We start from the raw sequence: 12,071 nt of genomic DNA on the forward strand, positions 1-12,071 counted from the left end.
CTAATCCTGTCTCATTAACGTAGTAGAGGTGGGATTAACAACACATAGGAAAATCACATCAGATGACAAAAGGGTGGACAATCACACAATACTGGAAATCCTGGCCCAGCCAAGTTGACACACATTTTTGGGGACACAGTTCAATCCATGACAGAAGGTAAGAGAACAGGATGGGTGCAGACTTAGGTAGACAAGAAACCAAACCAAAGCAAAACAGAACAAAAAACAGTTGCTGTTGAGTCAACTCAGACTCCTGGTGACTGACCCCATATGTGTCAGAGTAGAACTGTGCTCAAAGGATTTTCAATGGCTGATTTTTAGCAACTTGATCACCAGGCCTTTCCTCTGAGGCACCTCTATGTTGATTCAAACCTCCAGCCTTTCATTCAGCAGCCAAATGCATTAACCACTTGTACCACCCAGGGACCCCAGACAAGAAACACAAGTTAGCAAACACTGACAGTTCCAAAGTCAATTCTTAAAGAGGCTAGATTACCCATATCTGTTTTCCATTATGTATGTCATTTATAGATAGGTCTGACTGTGAAAACCTGAACAGTGTTTCAGAGTTAAAATGTCATTAATTCCTAGTCAACTATAATGCAGTCTTTCAAATAACCTACTTACCCAGGTAAAATAAGAGTTAATGGTAGAATAACACTAAAGTATCCTCATTTAATTTTAACTCTAGAAGAAGTTTTTTTGGGGGTTTGAAAAAAAAACCTAAGTAGATTTATTTTGATATTATTTATTTGGTATTATTTCCAAAGCAGTGTGTGTAGAAAATCATGTCTTCCAGATGTGTAGAAAGCTTGTCAGATGTGCATTTTATAAATTTTTATAGATGCTTGTTTACTCCAGACAGCAATATTTGAGGGTGGGACGAAGTAACGGAAAAGGTGTTGTCACATCCATTCCTGTGTCTTCACCTTGGTGAAAAATAATATTTTAGTTCAAAGCTGTTCAAGTAAGTCCTTGCTCCGTTTTCGCACTCTGTCTTGAGTGATAGTATTTGGAGTCAGCAATCGATGGATTCCATCCCTCTGAGACTTGCTTAACCTACAGCCGCTGCTATAATACAGGCAAGAGCTTGTTACTGTATCTGAATTGTCCGTCGCTACCTTAATGAGTGAAATGGTTAAGGAGAGGAGGGGGCGAGCCTGAAGGAATGTGTGTGCCATTTCAGCTGAATATTTCAGTGTATATAGGGAGAGGGAGGGTGAGAGAGAACTCCACTTACATCACTAGAACTGCATTGAGTGTGAGCCTTGCAGGTTAAGAGACAGACTACAGTGTCTTGCTTTCTGCAGGAAGCAGCAATGCTGTTTGTTTCCTACGAGGAATTTTTTATTTAGGAAAGGAAGCTTTCTCTCTGCCCAGGAAATGGCTTTCCTTGTGCGTTGCTATGCCAACTGCCTGCAGCCATGGTCCTCCAAAGTAAGCACAATAATGTCATTATATTGGCGTATTGCATTCAGACTCATGATTCTCGGGATTGTGTGTGTGCATGTGCCGTGTTTCTGTTAGCGGCTCTTGCTAGCAGTCATGCCTGTGTGGAGTGTGAGGGACAGACATCATTCAATTAAGTGTCCATTTGTGTCATCTGCTAAGATGAATTGTGCAAACTTGGTTAGTGGAGTGGGACAGGCATCCATGGTCTCCACTCTGTCAGCATCATTAGCAGCTAGGGAGGGGGTCCCGATTCTCACGCTCTGCCCTGGTTTTTTCTGTCTGTCTTTTTCTTTTCTTCGTGTTGGAGGAATCCATATGTGTGATTGCAGATGAAACAAGAGTATTAACAATGCTTGGCTGAATGCTGGAGACTGGTTCTTTGGCCACCCTGACTAATATAATTCTGTATTAAGCCGTTTTGAGGGGAGTCTGTGTGCAGTCAGCCATTTTAGCTTTTTTTTTCTCCTCCTCTTCTTTTGCCTCTTGTTCTTCAGTCTCAGAAATGGTCTTGTTCTCTCGGAAGACCGAGAGCTGTGTCAGGTTTGCTGTGTCTCGCTATAGCCTGAGACGGTTCGAGTTGCAGAGTTAGAAACATGGAGACAAGCATGTGGATCCCTTTTCTGGTCCACAGGAGTGAGGGTTTAAGCTCACCAGTAGTGACACTCTAAGCTGCAGCTGGGTTTTCCCTCCTCCCTCTTTTTTTTTTTTTTTCTTTTAATTTGATGCTGTAGAGGGTGACTTGCCATCCGGGAGAGGTTGGTACATGATGTGTAAATTGAGTCCAGCATATGTTTCTCCATTATGAACCCACTAGCAGCCCCAGCTAACCATGGAGTTACGGTCCAGCAGGAGAGACACTCAGTGAGTATCGCAGATGCTGCTTGTGCTCTGGGAGCACGTCACAGTAAGCTGCCTTAAAACGGGAATGATTGCTGTTTCTCTTCAGGGAAAAGGGGCTTTGTAGAGGGTATAATAGTCTGCTTGAAGGAGGGAGGGTAAGTTACAACTGGTTCGTTCTTCCCATTTTGTTGTAATTCTAAAAAATGTTAAATAAGACCGATGTGCATTTTAAAAAAAAAGCAAAATCATGAATGTTGGGAAATATTGGAGAGCCGATTTTTATAATCAGAAATTTAAGGTTGAACATCCAGTTTTCGCCCTTAGTTTTTCCACGTTTTTGTAGTTGAATTTAATGGTAGATCATGAGAAAGCTCCGAGACTACTGGGCACCTGGAGTGAGGAACACACGTGTGGGCTTACCGAGGGAGGGGAGCTTTGCTTCTTGGTTTGGTGATGAAACCGTTCCCAGCATGTATTAATAGTTGATGAAAACACAGCATTATTTTTGTAATGCCACAGCTACTGCTTCTTGATAATTGATCCCGTGAGGCAGCTCTGTGTTTGTCATGCTGAAATCCCACGAGCAGCCACTGCTGTCTGTGAGGGACACTTTTCTATGCCTGACACCAGATCTGAGACTCCCGTGTCAGGAGCGAGTTCTCACAGGGCAACTCTTACATCACCATGTTGGAAGTTTTCCTCCCTCACACTAACTCAGATGTTATATATATAGTTTAAATCCCTGAAATGAAAATGCACAAATTTAGGCAGTTTCTATAGTAGCCTATTTTTTGAAATGTCCGTTTTTCCATCATCATTTTGCAGTTACTACATCCCAAACCAAACCCATTGCCATTGAGTGATCACGACTCAGAGTGACCCCATAGGACAGAGTAGAACTGTCCCATAGTGTTTCCAAGGCTCTAAATATTTATGGAAGCAGACTGACACCTCTTTCTCTGGCGGAGCAGGCTGGCGGGTTTGAACCACCGATATTTTGGTTTGCAGCCGAGTGCTTTAACCACTGTGCCACCAGGGCTCCTGTTACTACGTTGCTGTTGTTGTTAGGTGCCGTCGCGTTGGTTCCGACTCATAGTGACCGTCCAGGACAGAGTAGAACTGCCTCATACGGTTTCCAAGGAGTGGCTGGTGGATTCAAACTGCCGACCTTTTGATTAGCAGCCGAGCTCTTTATCACTACGCCACCAGGCCTCCCATTACTGCATTAGGGGATAGGAATATCTTTTATATATCCTAAAAAAGATGAGGTGTTGGACTTCGAAAATGGAGATAAGTCTCTGAGGTTTTGGAAATATGTGGACAAACAGTTATGAATTTCAGGTTGATGATTATAATTTGGTTTCCTTCATCGTTATAAATAAAATCCAAGGGATTTTCTGAGATGAAGTGACTCTTACGGTATGATCTCACTTTTCCAGGGAGCTATGTGGCATTCTTAAGGCAGGAGCTGTGTTGGAAGCATGCTATCATGCTGCGCTCAGAGCCCAGCCCCTCAGAGTGAGGCCCTGGGGTACTTCACTAAGTAAATTTCTTTGGATCAAAAAAAAAAAAAAAAAAAAGACCAGCTTTATACTTAATTTCACAGATAGGAAAGGGTGTTACAGAGAACTCTCATTGTGGTTTGATTTTATTAACAGGGTGTTTGAAATTAAACTCCTCTGTAGTCATGATTTTTCCAGGTAAAAATGAGAGTCATTAGTTAAACTGTACCAACCACAGCCTCTTTATCTACCTTTTTCATACATTCTTTCTCAGAATGGCAGGAGGGGATATTTAAATTAATAATATTAACTTAATGACCAAAATTGTTAAAGCTGTATTTACTGACAGAGGGAGGAAAAAGTATTACTAGATTTGTGAAAACAAGAACAATAGAGAAAGAAAATACCAAATAGTGTATAAACCGGAATCCCTGCATAGCGCAAACGATGAAGTGCTCCAGTACTGTGTTTCTCGGAAATAACACTCCCATGTAAATAACGCACCCGTACATGTAATGTGCATAGTGCGCCTAGGAAAATATTTTGCAAGGGGGTTGTGCATTGGCATAAAGCATAAAATGCGCGTGCTGTTTGCATAAAAATAAAAATACGGTACTAGCCGAAAGGTCTAAACCCACCCAGAAGTGCCTTGGAAGACAGGGCTGGCGGTCTGCTTCTGAAGGATCACAGCCTTTAAAAACCCTGTGGAGTAGTTCTACTCTGCACACATGAGGTGACCGTGAGTCAGAATCGATGGATGGCAACTAAGGACAACAACGGTGTGCACACCAGCGTGCCTGGCATCTTATTCTGTAAGTGTGTTAGTTTCCTGACATGCTTTGTCTTTTACAGAAGTAACACTCGCCATAAAGTAGCATTGAATCCAGAGTTTCTGGAAGACACGTGAATGGTTTTTCTCATGATACTTAGAATTTTAAATACTCAAATGTACCATCTCAGAGTATCATATGCAGCAGTGCTGGCAGCTTATGATGTCAGGATCTTGCTCTACATACTTGTTGACTAGTCCTTGGGTTATCTGGACTTTGCTGTTTAATGATCAGGTCTTTAAAGCTTTAACTACATGGGAGGAGTAGAATGGGAGAATAATTTCTCTGGCTTTCATGTAATCGGTGACTCAGTAAATCATGGTTGGGCAAGAATGAGAGAGAATGCCTCTATCTGTAAAGCTTTATGAGAATAATATCAGCAAATTTTAAATATGCTCCTTCTGTAAAAAGTTTACAGCTTTTTAAGTGGCTTTGATTCTGTGACTTATGGAATGGTGTGAGATACTGAAAAACAAATACTTCATATTGGGGATCTTTTTCTAGATCTCTTTGGACACAAGCAGTAACATGGATATTCACTTTTGTGAGACTCAGATCTTAAGGGCTTTTATTCTTTATTCTCTTTATAGCTCCCTCCTTGCATATCTCAGTTGCTGGCACATACTAGGTATACTATAAATACTGTTGAATTTATCATTTAATTAAATTTTTGGATTAATGAAGACTCATTTAATGCTTTTATATCAGTGAATTTTTATATGTTTCACCACATCATCTCACCTTCCCATTGTTGATATTAATTTTATGATACTGGGTTCAATACTTGTGTATCACCAGCATGCTCCCTGAGTTGAGGCTATATTGTTACAGTCGTTGGTGCTTTTTGGTTGATCTTCAGAGGAAGCTTGTGATTTTGTGAATTTTGATGATAAAAGGAGATTATTAACATTGAAAAATATAACACTGCATTTTCAAAACATTGCTGTGGAATACTAGTTATACAGGCTGCTGATAGATGTTACAGGAAACCCTGGTGGCATAGTGGTTAAGAATTTGGCTGCTGACCAAAAGGTTAGCAGTTCAAATCCACCAGCCACTCCTTGGAAATCCTATGGGGGCAGTTTTGCTCTGTCCTGTAGAGTCGCTCTGAGTCAGAATCGACTCGATGGCAATGGGTTTTAATAGATGTTACATGAGAAAAGTTTTGTAGGCTCAATAAATTGAGAAAAATTTTGGAATAGCGTTGTTGTTGTTAGGTGCCGTCGAGTCGATTCCAACTCATAGTAGCTGTGTGTACAACAGAATGAAACCCTGCCCGATCCTGCGCCATCCTCACAGTTGTTGCTGTGTTTGAGCCCGTTGTTGCAGCCACTGTGTCACTCATCTCATAGATGGTTTCCCTCTTCGTCACTGACCCTGTTCTCTGCCAAGCATGATGTCCTTCTCTCCAGGGACTGGTCCCGGCTAATAACGTGTCCAAAGTAAGTGAGACCAAGTCCTGCCGTCCTTGCTTCTAAGGAGCATTCTGGCAGTCCATGGTACGTTCACTATTCTTTGCCAACACCATAACTCAGGCATCAGTTCTTCTTTGGTCTTCCTTATTCATCATCCGCTTTAACATGCATGTGAGACGATTGAAAATACCATGGCTTGGGTCAGGTGCACCTTAGTCCTCAAAGTGACAGCTTTACTTTTTAACACTTTGAAGAGGTCTTTTGAAGCAGATTTGCTCAATGCAATATGTCATTTGATTTCTTGACTGTTGCTTCCATGGACATTGATTGTGGATCTAAGTAAAATGAAATGCTTGACAACTGTAATATTTTCTCCTTTTATCATGATGTTGCTTATTGGTCCAGTTGTAAGGATTTTTGTTTTCTTTATGCTGAGTTGTAATCCATACTGAAGGCTGGAGTCTTTGATCTTCATCGGTAAGTGCTTTAAGTCCTCTTCACTTTCAGCAGGCAAGGTTGTTGTCATCTGCATAATGCAGGTTGTTAATAAGTCCTCCTCCAATCCTGATGCCACATTCTTCTTCATATAGTCCAGCTTCTCAGATTATTTGCTCAGAATACAGATTGAATGAGTATGGTGAAAGGATACAACCCTGACACACACCTTTCCTGATTTTAGACAACTCAGTATCCCCTTGTTCTATTCGAAGGACTGCCTCATGGTCTGCGTACAGGTTCTATATGAGCACAATTAAGTGTTCTGGAATTCCCATTTTTCGCAGTGTTACCCATAATTTATTATGATCCACACAGTCAAATGCCTTTGCATAGTCAGTTAAAGATAATCCATGTCTTATGGATTGAATTGTGTCCCCCCAAAATGCGTGTCAACTTGGCTAGGCCATGATTCTCAGTATTGTGTGACTGTCCTCCATTTTGTGATCCGATGTAATTTTCCTATGTATTGTGAATCCTAACCTCTATGATGTTAATGAGGCCGAATTACAGGAACTTATGTTAATGAGGCAGCACTGGATAACTGAGACAACATCTTTCTGGTATTCTCTGCTTTTACCCAAGATCCATCTGACATCACGTCCTCTTCTGAATCGGGCTTAAATTTCTGGCAGTTCCCTGTTGATACACTGCTGTAAGCATTTTTTAATGCTCTTCAGCAAAATTTTACTTGCGTGTGATATTAATGATATTGTTTGCTAATTTCCACGTTCTGTTGGATCACCGTTCTTTGGAATGGGTACAAATATGGATCTCTTCCAGTCAGTTGGTCAGGTAGCTCTCTTCCAGATTTCTTGCATAGACGAGTGAGCACCTCCAGCGCTGCATCTGTTTGTTGAAACATCTCAGTTGGGATTCCGTCAGTTCCTGGAGCCGTGTTTTTTCCAGTGCCTTCAGTGTAGCTTGGACTTGTTCCTTCAGAATCATTGGGTTTGACCATACGCTGCTGCCTGAAGTGGTTGAACACTGAGCAGTTCTTTTTAGTACAGTGACTCTTTGTATTCCTTCCATCTTCTTTTGATGCCTCCTGTGTTCAATTTTTTGACCATAGGATCCTGCAGTATTGCAGCCGAGGCTTAGATTTTCATCTTCAGTTCTTTCAGTTTGAGAAGTGCTGAGCTTGTTCTTCCCTTTTGGTTTTCTAACTCCTGGTCTTTGCACTTTTCATTATAATACTTCGTCTTCTCCAACTGCCCTTTGAAATGTTTTGTTCAGCTCTTTTACTTCCTCATTTCTTCCTTTTGCTTTAGCTGCTCTGCATTCAAGAGCAAGTTTCAGAGTCTCTTCTGACATCCATTTTGGTCTTTTCTTTCTTTACTGTCCTGTTAATGACGTTTTTCTTTCTTCATGTATGCTGTCCTTGGTGTCATCCCTCAACTCGTCTGGTCTTGTTTATTTCGCCCAGCGAGATGTAGTGTATAGTTGCTATTTATGTTGTTGAGAAAAGGTATTTGCAATGAATAGATCGTTGGTCTTGCAGAATTCTATCATGCAATCTCCAGCGTCGTTTCTGTCACCAAGGCCGTATTTTCCAACTACGGTTCCTTCTGTTTCCAACTTCTGCGTTCTAGTCACCAGCAGTTATCAGTGCATACTGATGACATGTTGGATCAGCTTCAGACTGCAGAAGTTGGTAAAAATCTTGTTACTTCATCTTTGGCATTAGTGGTTGGTGCGTACATTTCGGTAATAGCCATGTTACCTGGTCTTCCTTGTAGACGTATGGAGATTATTCTGTCATTGACGGCGTTGTACTTCAGGTTAGATCTTGAAGTATTCTTTTTGAAGATGAATGGGACTCCATTCCTCTTCAGTTTGCATTCCAAACGTATGATTGTCCTATTCAGAATGGCCTATACCAGCCCATTCCAGTTCACTGATGCCTAGAATATTGATCTTTATGCATTCCATTTCATTTTTGACGACTTCCAATTATTCTAGATTCATACTTCATACATCCCACCTTCTGATTATTCATGGATGTTTGCAGCTGTTTCTTCTCATTTTGAGTCATGCCGTATCAGCAGTGAAGGTCCCAGAAGCTTTACTCCATCTGCATCATTAAGGTCGACTCTGCTTTGAGGAGGTAGCTTTTCCCAGTCGTATTTGAGTACCTTCCAACCTGAGGAGCTCCTCTTCCGGCACTAACTACATTTGACAGTGTTCCACTGCTATTCATAAGGTTTTCACTTTATGTTTTTAGAAGTGGATTCCCAGGTTCTTCTTTCTGTAACAAATGGACAGATGAATGGTGGGGAATAGCATTAAAGGTTTCTTTATTCTGTTTACCGTCTGTTTTGTTTTTTACCATGGAACATTTCCTCTTTCCCTTCTACCCACCTCAGATTATTTAATGGGAATAGTGTTTCTTAAGTATGCCCTTGGAAATTTAATTATTGTCATAGTAATGCTGTCCCTGTCATAAATGACGCCCCAAGTCATGATTAAATTATTTTAGAAAAGGTATTAGGTAAACGTAAGTTCTAAATAGCAACAGTTGTAATTTATTGACCATGTATGCTAGTTGCTATGTTACATGTTATCTGAGTTAATTCTTACAAAACCCTGGAAATCAAGTTGTGTCATCATCATTTTAGAAATGAGGAAATTGAGGCTTAGCAAGATGAAGAAGATTTTTTTTCCTGGAACATATTGCTAGTAAATCATTGAGCCATTACTGGGACCCAGATTTTCATGATTTCATAACCACAAATCTATACTACTTCCTCGTAAGTTGTCAGTTTAGTCTAAATGAGGTGTATAGACTGTATCAGTGTGAGAGCTGACATTGGCTAGTGGAGTACATGAATTGAAAAACATTGTTTGTTTTTTTCCTGCTACTCTTTGTTTCTTGGCATATGTGACCTTCTACATACGTTTAATATAAAATAACAATATTGTGATCAAAATTATTTTATAAAACATTCAGTTGCTTAGCTCAGTCAGTAATGCATCTGTTCTCTGTGGAATTATCTTGAGTTGGGATGATCAGGTATAGATGTCATTTAGCTCCAATTTTCTTCCTCTACTTTTCTATATTCGGCCCTATTACGTACAATTAATTCTTTTTTTTTTTTTAATTGCTGTGCTTTAAGTGAAGGTTTACAATTCAAGTTGGTCTCTCATACAAAAATTTATACAGACATTGCTTTGTGACCCTAGTTGCTCTCCCTATACTGTGACAGCACACTTTTCCTTTCCACGCCAGATTTCCCATGTCCATTCAACCAGCTCTTGATGCTCTCTGCCTTCTCATCTTACCTCTGGACAGGAACTGCCCATTTAGTCTCGTGTCTACTTGAGCTAAGAAGCACACTCTTCACGAATATCATTTTATATCCCATAGTCCAGTCTAATCTTTGTCTGAAGACTTGGCCTTGGGAGTGGTTTTAGTGCTGGGTTGACAGAGAGTCCAGGGGCCGTGCTTTTTGGAGTTCCTCCAGTCTCGTCAGACCATTAAGTCTGGTCTTTCTACTAGAATTTTAGTTCTGCACCCCACTTTTCTCCTGCTCTGTCAGGGACTCTCTGTTGTGTTTCCTGTCAGGGCTGTCATTGTGGTAGCCAGGCACCATCCATTTCTTCTGGTCTCAGGCTGATAAAGTCTCTGGTTTATGCAGCCCTGTACAATTAATTCTTTAGACATAAACTTGATGCCTTAACGTCCTCTCCTGTTCTCTCTGTAACCCGTCAGTTCCGCTCCATTAAAATCATCGGATCTTGCTGTGTTGTCTCCCCTGTTTATACCCTAGTGAAGTCTGCATGTATCGTGGAGCCCACCTTCAATTCATGATCACTTGTCTTAAGTCCATACTAGACATGACTCTTGATCCATAAATATCAATTTCATCATCTCATAAGCCTGTTCACCAAAAAAGATGCACTATAACTTAACCATATTAAGTCTAAATTTCTGTTGGTCACATAAGACCCTCTGTGATCTACATGCTTTCCCTTAGGCCTCCGCCCCCCACCCTCCCCACCCCCGTTTTTAAAGGACAGGCTGGTTCAATTACAAACACTTCTTCCCATTTCTTAGCTTGCAGTGTTCTTCAGTTGACTTCACTTGCTCCTAGTCTTCTCATATTCATCTCTCCTTTCTCTGAACTTGGGCCTCCTTGGGTGGCACAGACGGTTAAGTGCTTGGCTACTAACCGGAAGGTTGTCAGTTTGAATCCACCCAGAGGTGCCTTGGAAGAAAAGTCTGGCAGTCTACTTCTGAAAGGTCACAGCCATTGCAAACCCTGTGGAGCACAGTTCTACTTGAAACACATGGGGTTGCCATGAGTCGTAGTTGACTAGATGACAACTGGTACTGGTTTGGTTCTCTGAATTCATTAATTTATTGGCACTTGAACAAACAATTTTATTAATTCTTCTAAATGGTGCTTCTAAATTGGTTTAGTCATTACAGTAGATAAGAGATTATATTTTGAATGAATTCTTCCCTTTCTTTGTACTATGAGTTAAGGATATGGTTGGAATTCAACACTGTTTATCTGTCGTCTTTTAAGAATATAGGGAAGGAACGTCCTCCCCTTTTATCTTTTAACTAGATTTCAGAAAACTCAGTTTTTTAAAATTGCTTTTATCCTACCATGACAATTTGATCTTATCTGTAAAGATTGGGTAGAGTGGCTCTTTAATGTAATTTGATTGATTCATTTCGTTCGCTGTGTAGAAAATAGCACCAAGATTAATTATAGATGTTAGGTTATGCCTGACTTGGGTTAAGGCTCCACCTTTTCTTTATCTAATCTTTTTGTCTGTTATGACCAATATATTTCCTGAGATGAAAAAGACTTACTCTTGGGTACGTTTTCCACTGTGCTTGCTAACGGAGAGGCCTGAGAATAAACTTCATATCCCATTGTTTTCTTCAAGGACAAGATCATCTTGCCTTGGGTTTGGGCCAAGAAACCCTGGCAACACATAGTAGATCTTTTAACCCCCCTTAGAAGTGAAGAAATGTACTTAGAAACTTGGCAATGCATCGCGTATGCTGCTTATGTATATGTAAGATTTTAAAAAAAAAGCTTTACCTGATCATAGGACATATTAAAGTAAGATCTTTGCTTTTAGTCAAAAGAAGCATACTTCAGATCCTTTCTTTTAGATATTGTTTGGCAATGATTCATTTAAAAATAGACTACCGGAAAATAAAATCAGTCAGGATTAGTGAAAAAGAGAACGATAAACTTAGAAAAAAAGAGTGAATGCTCAATAGGCAGCATCAGAGGCTCAGTTATATCTTCTCCTTTAACCTAATCACCCCTTTAAACACTAATCATAATTTCTTTCTTCCTCATTTTAAATATCTTATTTTGTATGTTTGAAATACTGGTATTTAATTTGGAACAAAATAGATGTTCTGTAAATACGATACTATAGGTATAATTGTAAATATAATACTGTAGGTGTATTTTTGCATACCTGTATATGATATGGAAACCCTGGTGGTGTAGTGGTTAAGTGCTACAGCTGCTAACCAAAAGGTTGGCAATTCGAATCCACCAGCC

At 40.3% G+C, this 12,071-nt stretch overlaps 1 protein-coding gene across 3 annotated transcripts in view; it reads left to right on the plus strand.

Annotated features, from left to right (window-relative positions):
• RAPGEF2 (Rap guanine nucleotide exchange factor 2) overlaps positions 1-12,071 on the plus strand; it is a 314,468-nt gene that overhangs the window by 200,711 nt on the left and 101,686 nt on the right. The window contains exon 1 of one of the 3 annotated variants that reach the window (XM_004382053.2): positions 1,369-1,437. The exons of the other annotated variants lie outside the window; for them this stretch is intronic. Coding sequence (XP_004382110.1) covers positions 1,384-1,437 — 54 coding nt within the window. The 5' untranslated portion in view covers positions 1,369-1,383. Of the gene's footprint in view, positions 1-1,368; positions 1,438-12,071 lie in introns of those variants that run through there. 3 annotated transcript variants of the gene reach the window in all.

This window comes from Trichechus manatus, unplaced genomic scaffold (assembly GCF_000243295.1).
Source record: "Trichechus manatus latirostris isolate Lorelei unplaced genomic scaffold, TriManLat1.0 scaffold00089, whole genome shotgun sequence".
In the NCBI taxonomy this organism is placed as follows: domain Eukaryota; kingdom Metazoa; phylum Chordata; class Mammalia; order Sirenia; family Trichechidae; genus Trichechus; species Trichechus manatus.